We start from the raw sequence: 26,809 nt of genomic DNA, 5'->3' as shown, positions 1-26,809 counted from the left end.
AATTCTTCGTGGCATGGAGTTAACAAGGTGTTGGAAACATCCCTCAGAGATTTTGGTCAATATTGACATGATAGCGTCACGCAGTTGCTGCAGATTTGTCAGCTGCACATCCATGATACAAATCTTCCATTCCACTACGTCCCAAAGGTGCTCTATTGGATTGAGATCTGGTGACTGTGGAGGCCATTGGGAGTACAATGAATGTGTTTGACATGTTCAAGAAACCAGTTTGAAATGATTTGAGCTTTATGACATGGTGCATTATCTTGCTGGAAGGAGTCATCAGAGGATGGGTACACTTTAGTCATAAAGGGATGGACATGGACAGCAACAATACTCAGGTAGGCCGTGGCATATAAACAATGCTCAATTGGTACTAAGGGGTCCAAATTCTGCCAAGAAAATATCCCCCACACCATTACACCACCACCAGCCTGAACCGTTGATACATGGCAGGATGGATCCATGCTTTCATGTTTATGCCAAATTCTGACCCTACCACCTGAAGGTCGCAGCTGAAATTGAGACTCATCAGACCAGGCGTTTTTCCAATCTTGTATTATCCAATTTTGGTGAGCCTGTGCGAACTGTAGCCTTGTTTCCTGTTCTTAGATGGCAGGAGTGGCACCTGGTGTGGTTTTCTGATGCTGTAGCCCATCTGCTTCAAGATTTGATGTGTTGTGCATTCAGAGACGGTATTCTGCATACCTTGGTTTTAACAAGTGGCTATTTGACTTACTGTAGTCTTTCTATCATCTCAAATCAGTCTGCCCATTCTCCTCTGACCTCAACATGGCATTTTTGTTCACACAACTGCCGCTTATTGGATATTTCCTCTCTTTCGATCATTCTCTGTAAACCCTAGAGATGGTTGTGCGTGAAAATCCCAGTAGATGAGCAGGTTTGAAATGCTCATACCAGCCTGTCTGGCACCAACAACTATGCCACATTCAAAGTCAAATTCCCTTTCTTCCCCCATTCTGATGCTCGGTTTGAACTTCAGCAAGTTGCCTTCACCATGTCCAGATGCCTAAATGCATTGAGTTACATTGAGTAAACCAAACATTTATATTCATGTGAAAAAACATATCAGCCGCTATAGGCTGATGCAACAGAGCCAGTCCAGGCTCTGCGGGGATCCTGACAATGTTGGGAACCACCCAGATGCCTCAACAGCAGCTGGCTCAGTCTCTCAGCGTGACGCTGACAGCCTGAGATGGACGCTCTCACCACCTTCACAGTACGTGCTCCAGTGAGTGCTGGAGGGGTAGAGTGCAAAGCGGTGATTGACAAATATAAAAACTTGAAAACATGATTAAAGCGGTAGTATACTTAAAAAAAAAAAAAAATAAATAAAAAGAACCCTGCAAGACAAAGGCATAATAAGCTAGTATGCATCGCATACTAGCTCATTATGAAAAATTTACCTTAAAAACGAAGCCCCGACACGGACCCCCGGACACTGCTGTGGGAGTGGACATGATCGCTCGGCGTCTCTTCCGGGTTTGGCGGCTCCGGCACTGAGTGGCCGGAGCCGCGATGACGTCACTCCCGTGCGTGCGCGGGGGATTAACTTTCCGGCAAGGAACTCTGAAGGTCCGCCGGACCTTCAGAGCGCATGCGCCGCTAGCGTCAGCGGCTGCATGCAGTGCAAATATCTCCTAAACCGTGCAGGTTTAGGAGATATTAATTGTACCTACAGGTAAGCCTTATTATAGGCTTACCTGTAGGTAAAAGTCACAAAAATCGGTATACTACCGCTTTAATAATATGCTTATCGTTCTTAAAGCAACATTTTCCTTTGCTTATGACTTTTTTCCTCAGTCCAGACAGTGGAACTGTGCAGAGTGAGAGCAAGATAAGAGTATACGCTACTGGGGGGAAGTAAGTGGCCCGGGTACTTTGTCCTGAGGGACTGGCAGGAACACCAGGGATTTCACACAAAGGAAGCAAACAAAGATAACAGGATACTTTTCCATACAAGTACATGGCACATATCAGGAATATGAAATGTTGGGTTTACATACTTTCACACACTCCCCAGATTGACAATGCTGCTATCCAAAGATGCCCCTGTGCTCTTTCATCCAGAGTGGTGGCACTCTAATGGCACTTTTCCACTGCAAGTACCGGCTCGGCTCTACTCGGCCCTGCTTGGCCCAGTTTGCTTTTCCACTGCGGTACCGCATGGTATAGTGTCGGAACGGTTCGGTACGGTATAGGTTTGCTTTTCCACTAAAGTAGTACTAAAGTTAAGTGGGTGGGATAACAACGGGGTGGGTGTGATTCTCTGACCAATCAGTGGCTAGAAGTGACTGCATGCAAAGGATTGTGGGATATGGTACCAGTTTGGTACCTGTTGGAACCACAATCGAGTAGGTACTGTTTTTTCAGAGCCGTACCGTACCGTTCGGTTCCATGCAGTGGAAAAGCAAACCTATACCGTACCGAACCGAACCGTTCCGACCCTATACCATGCGGTACCGCAGTGGAAAAGCACAAAAGAGTGCTGAGCCGGTACGGTTCTATGCAGTGGAAAAGCGCCATAATATAGGTGTGATACTGGCCAGATCACCAGGTAAAAACCGAGTGGGGGGGAAAAAAAAAAAGCCCAAAGAAAGCTAATGCAGCCACCACATCGAATGATTGGTAAGCTGAAATATATGGTTTGGTTTTGGGTTTAATACCGCTTTAAGCAAACCACTGGTTTCATGAACACAAAACATACAAGTAATGTGCATTTATAAAAATATGTTGCGAGATAAGCAAATGAGGCAGTTTGGTTCAGTGGCCTATATTATTTATCCAGGTCATTACCATCGTCACTTGATGCAAAGAGCCCTTGGTGCCTGTTTTTACCCTGCGAGGTATTCCTGTTTATTAGATTATCTTGATTCTCTTCATCATCCATTGTTCTGCATCAGAAGACACTCCCTGCAAGATGGAAGACACAGTCAGTAACTAAGAACAAGTTTGGAAATATTGCAGACCATATTCTAATCTCCTAAAAAGTCACACAGTCAGATCTTTCAACATGGAGGTTCAGCATCACAAGTGGACATTACCTAGGGGCCTAAGAATACCCACTCTTCCAGACTGACATCTACCCCATGGGACGACATTTTGATATTTGTGTAACTCCTACCAGGAGCCAGCCAACTGCTTCTATCAGGGCTGAGAAATTCTGGGAGGAGTACTGAGCTTGGTGCAAAGAGGTATTCAGGAAGTTATGTACAGCATAATCCGCCAGCACAAAGATCCAGTGATAATATACATGGGTCTAAAAAATAAAGTATGTAATACACAAAAAGGTTTTTATTTAAAAAAAAAAAATGGTCACTGGCACGTTGATTAAGTGGGGAGGAGGAACTGATAAAGACAAAAAATATGAGCATATTCATCTTTAGCGTTAAACATGTTACTGCAACCTAAGCGAATTTAGCTTTGCTCTGGGTGGACAGTGATACAATCTTAAGCTGGATACACACTATACAACTTTTGTTGTTAGATTTCCTTTAGATTTACCTTCAAGTATGTAGTGCAAGGCCCTGCCTGATTGCATACAAATTGAAAGTGTTTAGGTTTTATCTCATTATATGGTTTTGGTAAATCTAAAGGACAAAATCTAAAGACAATTGTATAGTGTGTATGGCCCATTACACACGATACTCCTGTTTGAGCATCTCCTTTTTCAGCCGTAATTTGTCCTATTAAAAAGCGCGCATTTTCGCACATTTGCGTTCGCGCAAATTTGCGTAAATTCGCGCCTCTGAATATGCAAATTTTTTTCCAGAACAGTATGATCGTGTGCGTTCATTTGATCGCTTTTGTGCGCAAATGCGCGCATTAGACGTAAATTACTGTCCAAAAATGCAGATTGTATACAAAAATGCAGATATTTCTATTTTGTTCTTACTGAAGAATACGCGGCGCTCATTTACGCGGCTGTGTGCATACGCGCATTAGAATGAATGGGCTCTATTTTAGCTCATAAAAAAAAAAAAAAGCTGTACAGAGCATTTTTAAGCTGCAGTGTGCAAGGGGCATAAAATCTAAAAGACAATTGTATAGTGTGTATGGCCCATTACATGTTCCTACGGCTAAGACAAGATTCCATTTATACCCCTTTCACACTTATTCGAACCCTAAAGTCACGCATTTTGCTGCGATTTTGACTGGACTTGAAGCCTTGCCTATTGTCTATGGACCTCAAAACGCATTAAAATCGGAAAATCGGCCCATAGTACTGGGACTACTTTGAAGTCGTTGCGACTTGAAGTCGCACATATATGAACGGTACTCATTGGAAATCATGGAGTACGACTTTTCATGCGATTTTGCAGTCCCAAAATCGCAGGACAAGACACACAAGTGTGAAAGGGGCCTTCTGAAGAATCCAGAGGAGGTTCATGAACATAGTACTCAAAGATTAGATTTCAGGCAATGTCTCATCTTCTACCAGGGTAACCGCATAAGTAGTCTGTTGTAAAGGTAGCATGTTCCAATAGATACATGTAGTCTGCCACCGCTCACCTCATTCTAAAAATGCTAGCTGTCTGGATATCATTTTAAACTTTCTGACTGCGCGCTGATAAACCAGGAGGTAGCCACATAAAAAAAGACCCTGTCCCCAAATTATCCATTTAAACAAAAACTGTCCAATAAAATGAAATATCCATTTAAAATGTATTGTCTGCATATATTTGCCTGAAAAAGCCTCCCTTGCGTCGGCATCCAACATTTTGCATGAGATGTCAAAGCTCCAGTAGAAACTTAAGTGACCATATAGTATTTCCCTTCACTCCTCACCTGGAAGCTGCATTAAAGGTTAGGTAGGGAGGTGAAGAAAGGTGCTGGGGAGCTGGGACAGCACAGAGTCAGAAGAGGACAGGGCTACGATGTGAAATTTCTAGCAAGTTTAAAAGGCACCCTACTGCTGGGAACAATAACCTCTCTCCCCACATTTACATTAGTAGATTTTCAAAGAAACGTTCGTACAACCATACCAAAACTCTTAGTATTATTATTATACAGGATTTATATAGCGCCAACAGTTTGCGCAGCGCTTTACAATGTGAAGGAAGACAATACAGTTACAATACAGTTCAAAACAGGAGGAACTAGAGGGCCCTGCTCGTTAGATCTTACAATCTAGAACATTCAATGACTTATCCTTTAAAAAAGGACTTCAAAACTTTGCTGGCTTTTAACATTCAATTTTGAAATGAATGGACTTTCCCCAATAAAAACCACCTTTGTTATAAGAACGTAGTTTGCTCTAGAAAAAAATGTCCATCCTGCTCCTTGGAATGTTCTCATTACTGTGGTTGAAAATAAATGTTACTTTGACAATGGATGAACAGAAAACGTAGGCATGCCATACACAGAGCAAATTCCTTTTCATGAAACCAGTGTTGACAGGGGAATCCCCCTGACCCAGCTATGGTATTCTCCCAGAGGGGGAAGCAATCCCTTCTGGGAGAAGACAGTGATTATTGCTAGCAGCTATACCAGCAGCTAGCGATAATTGTACATATAATCTGGCAGGATGGTTGTACCCAAGTTGACCGGTCGTTCAACTTCAGTACATTCAGCCTGGCCACAGATGGTTAGAATCTCAGCTAGTTCCTGCTGAACCGGCTGAGATTTTAATGGTCTCTGGCCAGCCTCAGATTGAAGTTCCACTAGGGTATGGGCAGATTAACTTTCTTCCTTATTCTCACTAACTTCTGCTTTTGCGTTTTCTACCCATTACCAGCACACTGTAAAATACTTACATTTCTGAGCTTTTACCTAAATTCTTTTTAAAATTCAATTTGAACTCAAAAAGTGAAGATTTGCCTTGTTAATATTTTCCCAGAGCATTTGGAGCAGCCTCTCTCAACCTTTTCAACACAGAGGAACCCTTGAAATAAATTTCTGGTCTCGGGGGAACCCCTGCTAAAAATTTAAAAAATCGACAACTCATGACACATTAGTGTGACAGTCAGCGGGAAGAATGCTCCTTACTCTTGTCATCATTGGGAAGAATTATCCCCTTACAGATAGCTAAAAGGGACAATGGTGTGATTGGAAACTTATCTGAGAGGCAGAAATGTCCCATTGCTCAAGGAACCCCTAGCAACCTCAGGAGGAAACAACAATATCTCTCCTGCGCTCGAGTGGTATGCAGGAAGGTGAATCTTCTAGGCGGTTTTATGACACAAATGAAGTGGTCTTGCTGCCCCCCTCAGGACCAAGGGTATCCAAAAGGCACTACAAGAAAACAAGAGAAGGGCGCACCGACCTTGTGCATTTACCACTTAAAAGTTTATTAAAATCAAAGAAGGGTAGCGTACAATATACTCACAAACGTAGCATAAGAACAATCTTATAGGAAACGGGCACCGCTCGCTTCCAGGACACTTCTCTACTGCTGGATAGCGTGATGGCGTCCTCAAAACCTGATGTGTCTTACGCGTTTCGAGGGAGGACCCTCTTAGAGCCAAAATAGTCACTCACGAAACGCGTAAGCCACATCAGGTTTTGAGGACGCCGTCACGCTATCCAGCAGTAGAGAAGTGTCCTGGAACGAGCGGTGCTCATTTCCTATATGCTTGTTCTTATACTACGTTTGTGAGTATATTGTACGCTACCCTTCTTTGATTTTAATAAACTTTTAAGTGGTAATGCACAAGGTCGGTGCGCCCTTCTCTTATTGTTTTCTTGTAGAACCTCAGGAGGAACCCTGGTTGAGAAACCCTGATTTGGAGTGAAATCTGGTGATGTCACTTCTGTTCTGCTTCACTGTTCTCCTTTCCCCTTGCTGGAGAGGAAGCTGTACCCATGGACCTGCAGTGCAAGGAACCCCAACTGTTTCTTCATTTATTCTGTGGATCGGTTCTTTCTGCACCACTCCTTGATCATTACCCCACTAGCTATCAAAAGATCATCACTGGGGAAGGAGGTCCAACTCTAGGTGAGATCCTCACATTATACCCATTATAAAAATAAAGAAAAAACCCCAAAAGAGAAATGTATAGACAGCTTTTGATTGTAGCGCCTAGACGGGTGATGATATAATCTATCTGGAGAGATCTTGGGAACACCGAGGATTCCAAAACTCACAAGATGATGCTCCTGCACTTAGCTGGAGTATCTTCTCAGGAAAGGTTTCAAGTTTGCAGGATCTCACTGGAAGCACAGTGAGGACATCCCTTGTCTAGGGCACCACATGTAGAAGCCATGTATAATGTACATTTTTACCTTTTCTCACCCAGCGTTTTCTTTTACACAGGTAGTGGTAGAATAAATAGATATTGTCCGCTTTTGAATAAGCAGACCTTGTGCCTGTAAACACGAACTATCAGCGGTTAAGTATTCCTGTCCTCTTTTGGTGGGACACATTGAAGAAATACTGTTCTACATAGCATTTGTAATATGCCTAATATTATAAAAAGAGGTTTTGTTACTCCCTGCTGATTTTTCACACCCTCTGCCCCTGCACCATCTGCAGCCATATGTGGCTTTCAATTTCTCAGTGGGAGAGCTGCTGATAACATTGTCCTTTTAGGACCTCACAACTAAAAGGCCATCAGAATAATTACAATTGCTTTAGGCTTTTTTTAATTGTTTGTGTAAATTGGCACAAAAATGTATTTCATTATTTTCATTTATAGATTTAAATACTTTGTGTGCATCAAATGCCTTTGCAAACCCAGTTATTACTAAAAGGTTATAAAAGTTAGGATGACATCACAATGCTGTGCAGAACACAGAGCTGTAGAAGAGCCCAGCAGGCCTACCCATCACTGGCTGTATGAGGGGCAGATACCAGACCAGCCACCCTGCACAAGGAGAGCAGCAGTGACCAGTCTATCATAGGAAGCTCCCTTACAAAGGCAAAGTTTCAAGCTGGATCACTGCACAGATTTGGAACACACAAAGGACATCATAATTCAAGTATAAATACACATGTCCTGCTTGCATTTACACAATATTTGCTTATCCTGGAGTTCAGTTTTAAAATTGGAATCATTTCAGGAGATTGTCAGCAGAGATCCCATGCACACTGGTTATTTAGCCCTGTTGCATGGAATTTCCAGGGTTTAGCCATGGGTGCCAGTGCACCCTCCAACCCCACTGCTGGCAGCCTGTCAAACTCAGAGTCTGATAACTTCTTCAGGTGCATATGACTGGAAAGTGGCACTCAGTGGTGCTTGTTTGTCCAGGAACCAATACCCAGAACGCATACTGCCCTAAATGTACGTACCGCTAGGTGCGTCAACCAACCAACCACAGCAGTTGTCAGACTCTGAGTTTGATAGGCTGTTGGAAGCAGGGCTAAATGGTGCACCTGTGCCCTTGGTTAAACGCTCATGCATAGGGTGCAAGATATGAAAGGCCCAACTCCAGCTAAAACTTTTATTCAGTTTTGGAAAAACGAGAAAGGGTTACAGTCTGTGTCAGGCTTTTATTAAACAGTAACTCCCTTTTGTTGAGGAAAATAAATCCCCTCTGCCTGAGCTATATATATTGCAAGGTAAAAAATACACAAACACACTTTGTTGCAGATTCCTACCTTTTGTTATTCTGAAGTAATAGCTGTCTGTCCACACGCAAAGTGAATCTGTATAGGAGTAATTTTATAATCAGCTGCTGCACATGTAGGGCTCTAATGAGGAAAGTGTCAGGGTCTGCATCCCTTTAGACGTGATTTCCTTTTGGGAGTTTCACCAAAAATGATATTGTTGCAGGGGATGCTCAAAATCCGATCAGTCAGCCAATCACACAAGCAGGAAATGACATATCTGGGGGGGCGTATTGCATTTAACCGAAAATGACAGCGCTACAGATTGAACAGGAAAGGTCTCTAATAACATTCAGTTGCAATAAGACTTGTGTTGTATATTTATTATTTGCTAATTATTTCCCCACAAAAGTGGAGTTACCCTTTAATGTCTGAAATTTATCCTATCTTCCTGAGTAAACAAAGGCTATTGCACAGGAATCAGGATTTCCATGACTCATCTCCAAGCCAGTACCTTAGACCAGTGCTTCTCAACATTTATTCCAGTCACAGCACCCTTGAAAAGTATTTTCAGGCTTGCTTCACATTACTGTGCATATAAGGAACGCTCACAAAATCGCACATGTTCTCCCAGCATACAAAGGTGCTGCTCTTTGGCAGATACTCAGGGATGCCATTAATTCTTAAAAGTACCCCCCCCCCCCCACACCAAGGCGGAGCGTTTTTTGGTGGAGGATTTTAAAGAAAGGGTTGGGGACTTCTTTCTCTTTGTTTCTGCGGGAAGGGCAGCCCACTGAAATTAATGGGCTGCCCTACACACAGCACGCAGCCGCATAGATGTAAACCAATCGCTTGTTCACACATGAGGTTGGGGGATGGTAAAACCACATGGTATAACCGGAATTTTACCAACCTCAACTGCTCCCCTTTTAATTGCAAAGGTCGTACACATTCTGTGGCTTCAACAGGAGGTATACCCCCAGGTGAATGGGTCCGCGTTGCAATTGCCCCACAAGTTAAAACCAGCATTGAAAAGGTGCCATATCACCCATCGTATTCACTGCCTGTCAATGGTTCTGAGGAGTGGCAGTCCTTGCTTCTGTAGTGAACAAGCCCTTAAAAAGTAGCTCCGATCGTTTGAGTTTAGATGAAAAGTAATCCAAGTACATACACATAAAGCCTTTTTTTTTTTTTTTTTAATTTTCATTGCCTGCACTCACTGATTGATAGTGCACTGTGGGGGGAGGCAGAGAGCTCAGTACTCTAGATGACGCCTCCCCCTTCCTCTGCGCATAACTGCCCAGCGAGGAGCGAGAACTCTGTCTGATCTGAATGCCTTTCTCTTCCGGGATGCCGCGGCACCCCTGACTACCTCAGACGGCACCCCAGTTGAGAGAATGTCTTAGATCCTGAGGTGCATCCTGAACAAAACTAGTGCTGGCCTGCTTACACATTTATTTAGCATGCATGTACATAAAATGATACAACATATATTTAATAAAAGGCCTGCTTTAATGCTTCTTTATCAGTCTAGACGGGTAGGCTGCATACTGATTAACACTGGTTTGCCATTCAAAATATTTCACTACCCCAAAGAGGACAAAAAAGGGCCCTAAAATCATGTATTATTTTTCTACATAAGTTGGACAGCAGAAGGAAAATGCCAAGTAAAGCAGGTGGGTTGCAGATCCATCCTCTCCCCACGTTAGACAAAGATCAACTCAGCACAATATAAAATAGGATGTTGCCCAGGGTGGGAACTGTTAAAGTGGAACTAAACCTACCGATTTACCTCTCCCAAAATCGTTACAACCAAGGCATGCCTCACAGTTGCCAGTGCTTTTATGATGGCTCTCACCCAAACTTTCCCAGAATAGCTGGTGTTAAGAGCAGAACCATGGCAAATGTAGATCTAAATAGAGGTGAAGATGGCATAATCTTAGGATATAAAGGATAGGAGAGCTTTAGTTCAACTTGTAGCCTAAATTTATTAAAAAATGCTTTTTATATAAAAAAAAAAAAAAAAAAAAGTCAGCACAAGGGACACTACTTAGGGTCCTTTATAAAGGGGCGGGCTGATCGGGTCGGCCTGTCAGTTTCAGGTGAGGTGGACCAGATCAGACCCTCCAACCACCTCTCTCAAGAGGCAGGCGTCAGAGGACATGTGTCCGTTGACACCCGCTGGCATCTGATCCAGTCTGCTAAAAAAACAGACATATAGGGATTCATTCCCCATCCATCTGGTAGATAGGATAGCACACATTTATATCTGACTGCCTATACAGGAGAGCAGGCTGTGTCTGTGTCCACTCTGCATTAGCACAACTGACTCAGACAAGCCATTTGCCAGCTCAATGGACAGTTTCCCCCCCTGTGCAGACAAACTCCAACAGAGCCCGTCCCGTGTGGGTCAATAAGAAGTGCCCCTTGTGCTACTGGCTGCAGATTTAGTTGAAATGTTCTCTCCTCTGATTATCCCACCCCTGCAATCTTTCAGTGCAGATGGGGTTAAATACAGCTGAGGGACTTGTCATATGCACTCAAGAGTGCCTAACAAGCCCGTCCTTTCTACCTCCATTCACTGAAGATGTATGATAGCTTCCACAAAAAAACATGATCCACGACTGCCGGTTCACACTAATGCGATCACAGACATTGCATATGATTCGGAGCGCACTGCTCCGAAAATCACATGCAATGTCTGTGCGGTGTGAGTTCAGCCATACAGATTGTATGGCTGAATTTGCACCACAATCCCAGTGAACACCCACAGGACCCTTTTTTTGGTCTACAGCAGAATCAGACCCCATGGTGGTTCACACCAGTGCGATCCGATTTCTGTGCGAACAGCGAGATCGCACTGCGATCTGATCTGGGGGTGTCGTTAACTTTGAACTGACACCCCCAGGGTATCGCATATGGCAGTGTGAACTGCCTGTGCTGCAGATGCGATGCAGGAACACGCAGTATATTTGCAGTGTTCCCGCATTGCAATATTGTGAACTGGCACTTAAGCAGGGGTGTTCAACACATGGCCCTTGACCTCAAGCCAGGGAAGCGCACTCTTGTTTTAACCTGCAGGTTTGGTGCACTTTCTGAAAGCGCACCAAAACATCCAAATGCAGGAGTTTTGCTGCACTTTCAAAAAGTACACTGCACCCACCACATAAAATAGGAGTCTATGGCAAAGCTCAGCTAACCAGCAAGAAAGCTGCAGGTGCACTGCTCAGCACCCAGGGTTCCCTAATGTACATGCTTGAAGCATGCTGCGCATTCCAATTGCTCAGCAGCAGGGGGAAGAAGAAAGGAGATGGAACTTTCAAAGGGACGGCGCCGTGGCACTGTCTCCCGAAGTGGGGAAAGGTACCTGTTTTTTTCCCCCCTCCCCCCTGAAAGGTGCCAAATGTGGGACCGGAGGCAGTGGTGCATTTAGGTTTTGTGCTGCCCTAGGCCTGACTAAAATCGTGCACCCCCTAATTTACATATGACCAACCCCTTCCTGCCTAGGCCACACCCCTTCCTGTTTAAGACCCCCCTGTCATCTGCAAACCACACCCCTTCTTCATCTTAAGGCTTTACCAATGCAGCGGCTGGTGTGAATGGACCCTAAGCTGTGTTAAGAGGCTTTTGCTTGCTTCAAGTAGGTTTTCCATACCTATGCAAGTCTATTGCAAAATATGCATTAAAATTTTGGGTGGAACTCTGCTTTAAGCAGCCCTAACTCTTCAAAAGGTTGAGCACCCCTGTACTAAAGGACGTTTAGATGAATGAAAGGCTCACCTCCTCCATTCAGACTTTACTTTTTATAGATGGAAGCTATAGCGCAGCTTCTATAAATGGAGGCAGAAAGGGTGGGTATAGGTGGAACTCCTGAGGACATAGAATAGGTCCCTAAGCTCTTAACCCTCCAGGCACTAGAACAATGGTTCTTAACCTGGGTTCGATCGAACCCCAGGGGTTCGGTGGGTCAGTCTCGAGGGTTCGGCACACCCTCCGCTAGTAGCACTTCGCTGTCAGGGACTATTTCTCCAGTTTCGGGCATGTCCTTCCGCGCCGTCATCATGGAAATACATAACATCCAGTGGCGTAGCGTGGGGGGGTGCAGGGGGGGCCGGCCGCAACATCTGGGGGGGGGGGGGGGCGCATCTGCTCCGCAGTGTCATGTCACTCACTCTGTCATGATAGGCTGGCTGCCGCCGCCCGCTGAGTCTGCTCGCACTCGCAGCTCTCTCTGCCCCTGGCTCACTCTCACTGCTGGCTGTATAGCTCGGCTCTCGGCCGAATCCGATCCAGCCGGAGCCAGCGTCACCCGCTGTGGATTGGTGGGGGGGAGACAGGCGTGCAGTGCGGAGAGGGACTGTCTGGGGGAGGGACTAACCAGTGCAGCGGCCACCCAGCGCAGCGCGGGAGAGAACCACCAGGCCAGGCAGCCGCAGCAGCAGCAGGAGAAGCCGGCAGGTGAGAGGCCAGAGAGCCAGTGGTGACAGTGGTGCTGCAGCCTGCAGGAGGAAAACCTAGCCTGTGATCGGGAGTCGGGACACAGGTGAAAAAAAAGGTAGGACTGGAGTAGTACTGGCTGTACTAGTCTAGTGACTGACTGTGTGAGAACACTGAGAAGACTATGTAAAGGGGATCTATTTTATGGGGAACCTGGCCTGCTGTAAGGGGGGAGATCTAAATGGGGGACGGGACCTCACCTCACCCTGGCCTGCTGTAAGGGGGGATCTATATGGGGGACATGATCCCCCCTTACAGTAGGCCAGGGTGAGGTCCCCCATATAGATCCCCCCTACAGCAGGCCAGGGTGAGGTTAGGTTACTCTGTGGTCCCCCATATAGATCCCCCCTTACAGCAGACCAGGGTGAGGTTAGGTCACTCTGGGGTCCACCATATAGATTCCCCCCCTACAGCAGGCCAGGGACCGGACCTCACCTCACCCTGGCCTGCTGTAAGGGGGGATCTATATGGGGGACCTGGGATCTATATGGGGGACCTCACCCTGGCTTGCTGTAAGGGGGATCTATATGGGGGACCAGGTCCCGTCCCCCATATAGATCTCCCCCCTTACAGCAGGCCAGGGTGAGGTGACATGAGACATGATAATGACATGAGAGTGGCACTTGCCAAGATAAAGCCAAGCAATTCTGAACTGATCTCTGAAAGACAACAGCAGAAGTCACACTAATTTGCAGTAAATATTCATTATTATGTTTTTGTGTGAAAATCATGTTTTAATGGTTTTGTTCTTTGTTCTAATTGGTTTCATTTTGTGCACCTATGTATAAATATATACCTAAAATAATATATACTTATGTTTTGAATTTGAAAAAAATCATATTTTTTTTTCCAATTAAGATAAGGGTTCGGTGAATGCGCATATGAAACTGGTGGGGTTCAGTACCTCCAACAAGGTTAAGAACCACTGCACTAGAAGATTACAACACTGGGGTGGGGTAATCAGAGGAAGAGAGATTTCAACTAATGCCCCATACACACGTGCAGACTATCTGCAGACTTTTGTCTGCAGACTTACCAAAACCATATAATATGAGGTCAAACCTAAACACTTTCAATTTGTATGCAATCCGGCAGGCCCTTGCACTACATAGAAAAGGTAAGTCTGCAGACAAAAGTCTGCAGATAATCTGCACGTGTGTATGGGGCATAAATCTGTAGCCAGCAGCACAATGTACACATCACATTGACTAAATAATGGCCGCATTTTTATATATATATATATATATATATATATATATATATATATATATATATATATATATATATATATATATATATATATATTTATTTATATATATTTTTTTTTTTTCCCAGGAGGGTCCGTAATGGACTGGAATGGTTCAAGCAGCTACAACACTAAAACATTTACATTCCATTGTTTTTTGTTCTGTTAGTTTGGTAAATGTTAATCGCACCCCGGATACAAGCAGCATCCATGTGATGTACATTGTAATTTGTCATTCCCAAACCTCTAGATTAATGCAGGACAACACCTGCTACACAAGTCATCTCAGGCAGGCCACGTCCTGTTTATGGGCTTCCTTATTACCCCTGGAATTACTGCCTGGAACCAGATGATACTAAACTAGGAAAATGTGTTTAAAGTCCACAAGGAAGACAGGGTGGTGCCAAACGCTCAACAAATTAAACTACAACTTTAAAAAGAAGCAGACAACCTTTTGCTCATAAAAATAATATGACAGACAACAGAGTCCTCATCTGGTCATATAAGGAGAACCAATAGAAATCCACAGGTTTTCTGCATGCATTGCTCCAAAGGCCTCAAGCACACTGGCACGCCTGCATTTAGCTTTTCTAAACGCAGCAGAAGTGCTCTTGGAAGTATAAACCATTATATCTCCCAGATCACATTTTCCTGGGTTTAGACATTTCTGCTTTAAAGCAGACTAGCCAGATTCTTGCCATGAATGACTGATAGATGCAGGTAGTGGCAGCCGCACAGCCTGCGCAAAGTCATGACAGAATGACAGCAGTCAGTCATTCACATGTAGCTGTACACCCAGCCGGTACTTTATGTACGAGCCTGGATACAGTCCGATTCGGCCAGACGGACATCCATACCCAAGAACAGGTATGCATTGCAGGAGAAGCCATCTGGGAAGTATAATCAATTTTGAGGGCCAGTTCACACCACAGAAACGCAGACTGGATGCGTTTCAAGTTCATTTTTGATATGTTTTCAATGCATTTGAATTCAGTTTTTCCCCCAATGTTTCCTGGGGTTTGTTTGCTACTATGCATTCCGGCGTGTTTTTGATGTGTTGAATGCAGCATGTTCTACATTTGTCAACTGTACTGGGACGCACTGCAGTGGTAAGACCTTTCCCATTGAAATGCATGTAACCTACTGTCCATGTATTTTTGATGCAGAAAAAAAAAAAAAAAAAAAAAGCATGCACTGGACTGCATGTGGTTTGAACCAGTCCTTCGGCCTCCCACATCACTATTTTCTATGTTTAGCTGCTCCTGCCTTGAAACAGGTTTATCCACAGTTCGTTATATTCTCATGCGTTTGTTTAGCCACATCTAGGAGGGTTTAACTGGATGAAGTACAAAACTATTTTCTTTGATCACAGCTAAACAGACTGCACATTAAGACAGGCGCCATTGAAAAAAAAAAATGATAAGCATCTAGAAATATCCTCTAAATGCATATAAACAAAGTTTTGGCAGTGAGAACGAGGTCTAAAGCTGCATGCAGATTTGGGCTAAGTTCAGACTTGCGTCTGAAAGAGTGTATTGTATCAATGTGCCTTAATGAAATATTAAATTTCATGATACATTTCAGCTAGTGCCCACTTTCCAATGGAATGTGGTCCCTTGCAATTACATATTAAACACATCTCATTCCTGGACACTTAACAGTTAGGCTCCGCATACAGATTACAGACACATTGATAAGTGTTTACATATTAAAACACATCTCATTCATCCTGGACACTTAACGTTTGCATATGGATTACAGACAACACCTGAACACATTGACAATTACTTACATATTAACACATCAGACAGCTGAGCAGAGACGGAACGGCTCTTCCACAAACGCAATTTCAGACACACGACACCCCACATTTACAGCACTGCGTTAGGGAAAACAAAAGCCTTTTCATGTATTGTTTTAGTAGATATAATCTATTGTTAAACTGACCAATGGATTGTACACTAGTTTAAACTGGTTTTTCCCCTCTCAAATGGCCCATAAATATGTGAGCCGGAATGAAATAAATCAGATGTATCCTCATGAAGCTTAAGTGCTGTATGTCTTTACATCTCCTGGCCGGCAGAAGGAAAATTCACTACACAGGGGAGTTAGAACTGAAGGGTCTTAGGTCCGGGACCTAAATGCAAAATCATCTTTTTGCAATTGCCTCCTGACGTAAATGAGCTAACAGCGTCTAAACTGTCACACATCTGAAAAGGGATTTGGATTGCTTTTCGGAGCAGTTTTGACAGGTGGTGAGGGAGAGGAGACACATCCTCACCTTGCGTTGCAACCCCATAATTGATGCACCAGTATTTTTGGGGAGTTTTTGGAACTTAACCAAATTGCTTGAATAGGTCACTTCTAAGGGCTTACTGGCTGCCAAACGTGAGAGGTGTGAGTTTTTGCCACAGGCAACTGCGACATGTGAACACATCCGTCAGCTGGCCTTTACAGCTTTGAGGGGGTGCTAAAAACATGGCTCAACCGCATGTTAACATCCCCCAACCACAAGTTTAAATAAGCCATAAAATGCTAATAAATGCCTGACTCTGCCATTATATATATATATATATATATATATATATATATATATATATATATATATATATATATATATATATATATATATATATATATATATATATATATATATATACTTTATGTAGTGGCAGATTGATCTCAATGGACCACCTCTGTAAAGGTGGAGGGGGGCACCTCTACACTAATCACCAATGTAAAAGGACTGTCACTGTCCACAATCTAAAGGGACACTACCTTATTAAAATATGCATACACAGCTCAGAGCACAACCTAGAATCTTACTGGCAGGTCAGATAAGATCTACAAAGTCTCTTCTGCAATAAAAACCCTTCCTGCTAACAAATTTCTTTCAGCTAAAGTTCCACAACAATCCAAAACCAAACCAGTTACATATTGTAGCTTACCAGTCCCTAGATGTGGAGGCTGCAGGTTCCGATTAAAGAGGTGCGTTTTATTCATTAGACAGTTTTACAGGCTCTCCACACCTGTCACTCACGGCGCTTCTATTCTGCCAGCTCTGCAGCTGACAATGATACCATGTAACTGAATCTCAAGGGACAGGAGCTAGAAGGCTACAAAAGACACTGCAAGGAGAGACACACAAGTCACATACAGGCCACTCAGCAGGGGGTCAGCTGTTGTGAAATTCTATAGGGCTGTGCTGGGCAACCAAATAGACTTCATTGGCAAAGATGATGCAACTTTTCTTTGTATTTTGGATAGAGTAGGGAAGGGTGAAACCCATCTTTCTTTCTTGCCTACCGTATTCCCTTGGGGAGATTTCACTTCCTGTCTCAGAAATAAACAGGAAGCGAAAGGAAATCTCTACAAGTGAGAGAAGTTTCCTTCCCCAAATGGTTGTACATCTCAGACATGAAATATGAACAAAGCATATCCTGTACGTCTCTATTCAGAGCACCAAGTGTCATTTCTGTTTGCTGCCTTGTTACTCTGCTGTCTGTGTGAGTCACTTCTTTCAAGTTTTGCTGACAAAAAAAAAAGGTTACAGGGGAGGGCACAAACTGATTGACAACCTCAACTCTGTACATGTGTACAGAAGGGGAGGTGTGTTCCTTCCCTCCAATCAGCTCTCGGAGCTCTCCCCAATGATGCAACTTAACCACTTGCCGACCGGGCCATAGCCGAATGATGGCTACAGCGCAGTCGGCTAGTTCTGGGAGGGCGTACAGGGACGTCCTCCCAAAATCGGGCTTCCCGGACATGGACCTGTGAACCCGGTGCACCAAGGATCGTGGTGAAGAGCTGTCGTCATTGGCCAATAACAGAGCGATCAGTTGTCACACCGGCCATCAGGTTCAGTTCTCTCCTCGCCCGCTATACACAGCGATCGGTACAGCATGCGAGGAGAGGAGAGAGACTGCCGTACCGCTCACCCGTGCCTCAATTGCGCCTCATCAGTGCAACCTCCATGCCAGGTCAGTGCTCAACCGTGCCACCTCCATGCCGCGTCAGTGCTCAACCGTGCCACCTCCATGCCGCGTCAGTGCTCAACCGTGCCACCTCCATGCCGCGTCAGTGCTCAACCGTGCCACCTCCATGCCGCGTCAGTGCTCAACCGTGCCACCTCCATGCCGCGTCAGTGCTCAACCGTGCCACCTCCATGCCGCGTCAGTGCTCAACCGTGCCACCTCCATGCCGCGTCAGTGCTCAACCGTGCCACCTCCATGCCGCGTCAGTGCTCAACCGTGCCACCTCCATGCCGCGTCAGTGCTCAACCGTGCCACCTCCATGCCGCGTCAGTGCTCAACCGTGCCACCTCCATGCCGCGTCAGTGCTCAACCGTGCCACCTCCATGCCGCGTCAGTGCTCAACCGTGCCACCTCCATGCCGCGTCAGTGCTCAACCGTGCCACCTCCATGCCGCGTCAGTGCTCAACCGTGCCACCTCCATGCCGCGTCAGTGCTCAACCGTGCCACCTCCATGCCGCGTCAGTGCTCAACCGTGCCACCTCCATGCCGCGTCAGTGCTCAACCGTGCCACCTCCATGCCGCGTCAGTGCTCAACCGTGCCACCTCCATGCCGCGTCAGTGCTCATCCGTGCCACCTCCATGCCACTACACTGCTTATCAGTGCCTTACAGTACCTCACAAAAGTATATTGGGTAGTCAGGAAATTAAATTTGTAATTTTATGCCCCTAGAGCACCTTACGTTGTTCCCTGAAATGTTGGGCCTCTGTATTTGGCTAGCCTGTGTAAAAGTCTCACATGTGCTATCGCCATACTCAGGAGGGGTAGCAGAATGTAGTTTGGGGTGTAATTTTTGGAATGTAAATGCTATGTGTTAGAAACATCTTACAAATGAACAACTTTGTATAAAAAAAAAAAAAAAAAAAAGATGCTTTTACACGATTTTTTGGGTCTTTTTATTTATAGCGCAAAATACCAAAAATTTCATATGGGTACAGTGTTGCATGAGTAATTGTCATTCAAAATGGGAGAGCACTGAAAGCTAAAAAGTGGTATGGTTTGGAAGGGGGTATAAGTGCCCAGTGTGTAAGCTGTTAAGCTCGCTGTCCCCTCATTTTCGGATCTGAGAGATCCTGTGTCTCTGCACTTTGAATGGATGTAGGGTAAAGACAACTGTAGTTACACAAGTACAATGTATGCAGAAGGATTGGTTTCATCTCTGTGTATCACCTGAGGCCAGTCACTTCAATGGGTATAGGAAAGGGCTTACAACCACTTTAAGGCAGTTGTTATTGTTCCCATGGCAAGATTTACCCCACCATTTCTCCTGATTACAACTGTAAAATTTTGCAGTTCCACATCACTTTTACAGCTCCGAATAATGATCACCGGGACAAATACCCTACTTAGGGGAGACTGACTGCAAAAAAAAAAAAAAAAAAAAATCCACCCTACTCTATATATTATATTAAAAACTCCTATACACTCACTTTACCCCTTTGGGGGTCCCTGACAGCTGCAGCACAAGCTTATTTTGTCAGGAGGGCATCTATTGACGTCCTCCAGTGATAGCGCTGCCAGAAGGAAAAAAAAAAAAGGGAGACTATGAAAGGACTCGCAGCCTCCTCTTTGTATCCTGTCCTTCCCAATCTCCTGCAGCAGTCCAACCTAGTCTGCCGAGTGCAGGGGGGAATGAGAGGTATTCAGGGACACCGGCTGTGCTGGTGTTTTGCAGGGCCCAGGAAACTCAAGAACTGAGGGGCTGCCTATATAAATCTTTCTGTGCTTGGGTTTCCTGTAGGAGGTGGAACCTATCTCTCATGTGACCGTCCTGGAGAATGACATGGAAAAAACCATATCAACCAGTAGAACCAAAGAAATAGGCAGCCGAAGTTATATTGAAATATAAATTGTACCTGTAAAGTCGCGTTTGGCTCTGCTATTGGCCCAGAAATGGCATAGGTGACCATTTTAGCTTTATTTATGTGGAAGGGTTTTAACCTGTTACCCTATTTTTCCTAAAGACCAGAGTTACTGGGACAGAAGTCAGCAATTTACAGATAGCACATATAGTTTTAGCATTCCTTACTCTAATCTTGGCAAAAAAAATAAAAAATTAAACCACTGCATTTAGCTAGTTAAATCTCTGAAGAAGGGTCACTATGTAAATGTTTACATCAAAGCAGGAAGTTCCACCAGGACACAAGCCAAGTCTGAGATCAACAGTGCACATGGAAGCTAAAGTCAGGGACTAACATGGCACACAAGCCTTAACCACCTGCCGACCGCTCACATGGAGCGTACTGCAGCAAAGTGGCTCGTTATCGTCCAGCGACGTAGACCTACGTCGCTGGACTCCTCCCCTTGTGGGCGGCGCACGTGCCGCCAGAAGCTCGCTCCCACTGTATTCAGACACAGCGGGAGTCGGTGATCACCGCCGCTCTTCCCCGATCGTCGGGGATCAAGTGAGGAGATCCTATGTGACAGACAGTCACAGATTATAGGATTCAGCATAGCTGAACCTGCAATCTGTGTCTGTGTCACACAGTACCCTCCCCCCACACACGTCAGTAAGCACCAGGCATATTTTTAACCCCTTGATCACCAATAAAGTTAACCCCTTCCTTGCCAGTGTGCCAGTGTCATTATTAAAGTAACAGTGCATATTTATAGCACTGAATACTGTAGTAATGTCACTGGTACCCCCAAAAGTGTAAAAAATGTCAGTTAGGGGTCCGATCTGTCCGCCGCAATGTCGCAGTCCCGCAAGAGGAAAAAAAAAAAAAAAAACGCAGATCGTCGCCATTACTAGTTAAAAAAAAAAAAAAAAAACGATAAAAATCATTACATTTCCCGTAGTTAGTAGCTGCAATAACTTTTGCGCAAACCAAATCAAAATATGCTTATTGCAATTTTTTTTTACCGAACATATGTAGCAGAAAACAAATTGGCCTAAAATGTAAAAAAATTATTTTTAAATTTTTTTTGGGGGGGTGGAATTTCATATAAAAAAAAATGTGAAAAATATTGTTATTTATTCAAAATGGTCGCTCTTTTTTTGTTTATAGCGCAAAAAGTAAAAATCGCACAGGTGATCAAATACCACCAAAAGAAAGCTCTATTTGTGGGGAAAAAAAGACAATTTAATTTGGGTACAGCGTCGCACGACCGCGCAATTGTCCGTTAAAGTAACAGTGCTGAATCGCAAAATATGGCCTGGTCAGGAATGGGGTAAAATCTTCCGGTCTTAAAGCGGTTAAAAATACGCTCATTGAGAATTTTTTTTGTCAAAGACATGTAGCTAAATACATTTTGGCCTAAATATATGACAACAATTGAATATATTGGATATTTTTTAACTGTCAAAGTAGAAAAATATTGTTTAACATACATGAATTTGTAGCGCTTTAGGTTAAAAAAGTCCTTAGGTTAAAAAGGAAACAGTCTTTTTAAGATCAATCCAGGTGTTGGAGAACCACGTGCAAATAGGAAAATTGTGTGAGCAATCCTTCCTTTCTTCAAGGGCTACGTGACATAGACCACCATCAAGATAGGTATCAAAAATACCCTTACCAGATAACACCACAAATTGAGCAATGAAATGGTATGGACCTCAAAGACACTCGATCAACCCTGATCAGGGTTCATACACATTTTCACCAATAAAATTCCATGACTTTTCCATGACTTCACGTAAATATTCAGGACCTAATGTTTCATGAAATGTCTATGTATACATGTTAAATAAGAAGAAAATCCATGTCACACCCAGCATATTTTTACTAAAATAAGGCCCCTTGCACACTGCAGCTTAAAAAAAATTTCTTGGCTAAAATAGAGCCCATTCATTCTAATTTGCCTATGCACACAGCCGCGTAAATGAGCGCTGCGTATTCTTCAGTAAGAACAAAATAGAAAAATCTGCATTTTGGAACAGTAAATTACGCCTAATGCGCGCATTTACGCGCAAATGAACGCACACGATCCCATAGGCGCGAATTTGCGCGAAAATGCGCGCATTTCAAGGAGACTAAAATTACGGCTGAAAAAGGAGATGCTCAAACAGGAGTATCGTGTGCAAGAAGCCTAAATGACAATCTTTGTAGTGTACAGTACCTCTGCAGTTAGGGTTTTGTTTCTGTATACAGCGTGACTCAAAATGGTCCCTTGTTTTACAGTGGATGAGATGGAAGCACCGCTGCCGCAGCTGGGAGCCGGTGCCACTTCAGTCGCACGGGTGAAAAAGCCAACGATCGGATTGGAAGCTGTCAAGCACGCAGCTGCAGACTGGTGCTTTGAACCTTTAGCGTGGCTAGACCCGTGGCTATCAACCCGAAACGGTTACCGCCCCCTTCCGCATCATCATCACGTTCATGCAGCCGGCCCGCCCTCCAGTGACGCTTCCGCTGCCTCATTGGTTGATAATCTCCCGGCTGTTACTGCTGCTGCTAGCCAGTCACAGTGTCTCCAGGCAAACCGCGGCCAGCCCTCCCTGCTGCCTGATTGGGTCATCGCAGCTGGCCAATGACAGCACACGCATACCGCGGACCCGGAAGGACGCTAATACAGCGAAATGTAAATACAGTACGTGGCAATATAATTATCATAAAATAATTAAGCATCCACTCCCCGCTCCTCCACAGTAATTTAATTCCATGACTTTTCCAAAACCTAGTGTGTTTCCTAATTTTCCATGACCTTTCCAGGCCTGGAAAGTGTCATCTAAAAATTCCAAAACTTTTCCAGGATTTCCAGGACCGTATGAACCCTGCCTGATGGATGTCCTGGGAAATCATGAACACCGGAGTCCTCCCGCATATTACTCAGAAACATACAAAAGAAAAGCTCTCATGGTGCAGTAAGCTCGATAAAAGGAATTTATTGGTAAAAAATCCTATAATGCACTCACACGATTGCAGAGTATTAGCAGCGTTTGGAAGCGTGCATCTCCGGATGTGTCCAACCACAAAGATGGCGGCCGCCGTCGTCCACTGCGCATGAGCCCGCCTCCGCCAATGGGACCGCCCGACGTACGTTTCGTCACATGGAAATGACGTCGTCAGGGGCGTGGCCACACGGTGGAGGGACGCAGTACATATAGAGGCACGACGAAGCGGATTGGCCGAGTAGTTTAACCGGAAATATGGAGCTGTGCGCTCCAAAAACCGGAAGTAAACTTGCATAAACCTGGCAGCAGCAGAGAGCCACTCCAAATAGACATAAATAAATATACTATGCCGGGAAAAAGAGAGAAAATTATGAATAAAAATCTCCATTGGCCCAGTATCATTTTAAATAGAAACCTATATTGGCCAAATTAAATAGTAGAAGTCTATAACGACACACATGTACAGCGTCGAGACGGCGCCATCTAGTGGTTCAACAAAACATCACCATGCCAGCTATCCAGAACACTGCCACTAATACAGAAATAAGGCACTAAATAATAACATAAAGCAAACATTAATAAATGAATCATTAAAATGTGGTGCAGGCAGACATATAGTTAAAACAATCATACAAATCATTATTCTGATATAGAATCACAATTCCAAAGTTTGGGAGAATGTCTCATAAGACTAAAAGAAAAAATATATAAATAAAAAATAGATGGAGAAATGGGACTGTCAGGCATTATTTATAAATGCATTTGTCCATACCATTTCATTGTGGTATGTCCATCTAGGATTGCAACCCAAACTGAATATTCCTGTACCCTGCGTTTTCTATACAGTTTATGTGGTATGCTTACTTGCTTATCAATCCGTAGCCTATCCTTCCTATGTTTTCTTACCTTAAATTTACAACCATTATAGCCTTTAACCTTTAGGGGTATCTGCCAGTTATCTTTAAATCTTTGTGAAGTGAAACTGCAGTATATGTCCAGCCCTAATTTATCAATTCCTGATTACTAATTGGATAAGCCCCCACCCCAGGTCTAATAGTATAAAATCAGCACATCACTTGGGGAAGGCACGTGTGCAGGGGGGGCATGTTTGCTCTCGGGGGGCTCTCTTCTCGAAGTGGGGGGCGATTTCGCTAAGTGGGACACACTTCTGAATCTGCACTTCAGAGATTGCACAAAGTGAGGGAACACAGGAAAGGCTGAGATATACACCACATATACTGCAGGTGATCCCCTCCTTTTTCTTTTCTTTTTTTAAATCTCTTCAGCTCTATCCTGGTAAAATGCACTCTCTGGCACTTCTTCTGACTGCCCTATCCTCCATCCTTAAATTCTCTCTACTTCACCCCTCTTCTCCACCCCACATCTTATATATATCACCCTCACTTCTGTCCTCACCTTATTACTGCACTCACCATCTCCTGCTACTTCTAAATCCACATGCACACAAATCCTCCAGGAAACTGGGGCATGTCCCCTCATATAAATCACACTCTCATTACCACCCTCACCTTTCTGCTTCTCCTGGCCTCTGGAGACATATCCCCAAACCCTGGGCCTCCATCTACCCATGCTCAATACACCACGTACCCTACACCCTCTGGCTGCAGTCGCAGTCAGCACAATCTAGTTCCAATCTCTCTTCTTCCCAAAACCGGACTCACCTCTCTCCATGACCTTTTCATCGCTAACTCATTTAATCTACTCGCCATCACCGAAACTTGGCTGCACGAATCCGACACTGCATCTTCTGCTGCCCTATCCCAAGGTGGTCTTCTATGGACTCACTCCCCTAGACCCAACGGACGCAAGGGAGGGGGTGTCGGGATCCTTCTAGCCCCACATAGCTCCTTTCAGGTACTTCAGCCGCCTCCCTCTCTGTCACTCTCCTCATTTGAGGTACACTGCATTCGTCTTTTCTCCCCTGTCTCTCTAAGGATAGCTGTGATCTACCGCCCCCCTGGACCAGTATCAACCTTTCTTGATGACTTCTCCGCCTGGCTACCCTACTTTCTCTCTTCTGACATCCCCACAATCATTCTTGGCGACTTCAACATCCCTGTCAATACTAACACTCCTACCACTTCCAAACTTCTCAATCTAACCTCCTCCTTTGACCTGAAGCAATGGATACACGCTTCTACTCACTCTGAAGGCAATATCCTTGACCTCGTTTTCTCCCACCTATGCACTCCGCACAACCTTTCCAACAATCCTTTCCCTCTCTCTGATCACTACCTTATTAGTTTCACTCTCTCCCTCTACTCCACCTCCTCTCCCTCCAGCTACCGTACAGTTACCCGCAGAAACCTACGCCATCTCAACCCTTCTCTTCTCTACTCTGCTACCGGCCACCTCTATGACCATACTGCACCCCTGTCCTGCACCAACCTAGCCACTTCTGTCTACAACAATTCACTCTTAGCCTCCCTGGACACATTGGCCCCCCTCACCACACACCGAATCAGGCCCCGACCCCTTCAACCTTGGCAAACCGATAACACTAGAAGTCTGAAAAAGCATAGCCGTGCTCTTGAGCGCCTATGGCGTAAGACTCGGTCTCAGAAGGATTTCAACCAATATAAATCCGCCCTCCAAAAATACAATTCCAGTCTCCACACTGCCAAACAGACCTATTTTATCACTCTCATTAACAGCCTGTCATCACGCCCCGGGCAACTCTTTGCTACCTTTAACTCTCTACTCCGTCCTCCACTACCCCCTCCCACTGACTCACTCACTGCCCAGGAGATTGCCAACCACTTCAAACAGAAGATTGACACAATTCGTAAGGAGATTGTTGCTGTTCAGATACCTTCCTCCATGCCTTATGCTTCACGCCCACAAGTGCGATCATTACTTCCCTCATTCAACCCCGCCACTACAGACGAGGTTGCTAAACTACTTGCCAACGTCCACTTAACAACCTGCCCTCTGGTTCCTGTTCCCTCGCAAATGCTACGTTCCACCTTCTGGCCCTATTCTACACTCTCTAACCCACATCTTTAATCTCTCCCTCTCTTCTGGCATCTTCCCCAACTCTCTAAAACATGCACTAGTCAGCCCCATACTTAAAAGGCCCTCACTGGACCCAACCGATCTGAACAACCTACGCCCTATTTCCTTGCTCCCCTTTTCATCCAAACTCCTCGAACATCTAGTCTACAACCGACTGTGCGACCACCTTGCCGAGAATAGCCTCCTTGATCCTCTTCAGTCTGGATTTCGGCCTCAACACTCCACTGAAACTGCACTCCTAAAGCTGACAAACGATCTGCTAACGGCCAAAACCAATGGACACTATTCTGTACTCCTACTTCTGGACCTTTCTGCTGCCTTTGATACGGTTGACCATCCCCTCCTCCTCAAAAAACTCCATGCCTTTGGTCTCCGTGACTGTACTCTTCACTGGTTATCTTCTTACTTATCTAACCGCACCTTCAGCGTTACCTACAATTCTACTTCCTCCTCTCCTCTTCCCTTCTCTGTTGGAGTCCCCCAAGGCTCTGTTCTTGGACCCCTCCTATTTTCAATCTACACCTCCTCTCTAGGTCAGTTGATAGCCTCCCACGGCTTCCAATACCACCTCTACGCTGACGATACCCAAATCTACATATCCACTCCTCAGCTCTATCCCTCAGTCTCCTCACGCATCACTAATTTACTATCAGATATATCG

General features: G+C 44.7%; 1 protein-coding gene across 3 annotated transcripts in view; it reads right to left on the bottom strand.

Annotated features, from left to right (window-relative positions):
• The window catches only part of PHRF1 (PHD and ring finger domains 1), a 119,180-nt gene that overhangs the window by 81,675 nt on the left and 10,696 nt on the right, over window positions 1-26,809 (bottom strand). For all 3 annotated transcript variants that reach the window (XM_082270216.1, XM_082270218.1, XM_082270217.1), the window contains exon 2: window positions 2,818-2,934. In XM_082270216.1, coding sequence (XP_082126342.1) covers window positions 2,818-2,911 — 94 coding nt within the window. In that variant the 5' untranslated portion in view covers window positions 2,912-2,934. The remainder of the gene's footprint in view (window positions 1-2,817; window positions 2,935-26,809) is intronic.

The sequence above is a fragment of the Pelophylax lessonae genome (genome assembly GCF_965119305.1).
Source record: "Pelophylax lessonae genome assembly, chromosome: 10".
Classification (NCBI taxonomy): Eukaryota; Metazoa; Chordata; class Amphibia; order Anura; family Ranidae; genus Pelophylax; species Pelophylax lessonae.
This window is presented reverse-complemented; position numbering and strand designations above follow the sequence as displayed.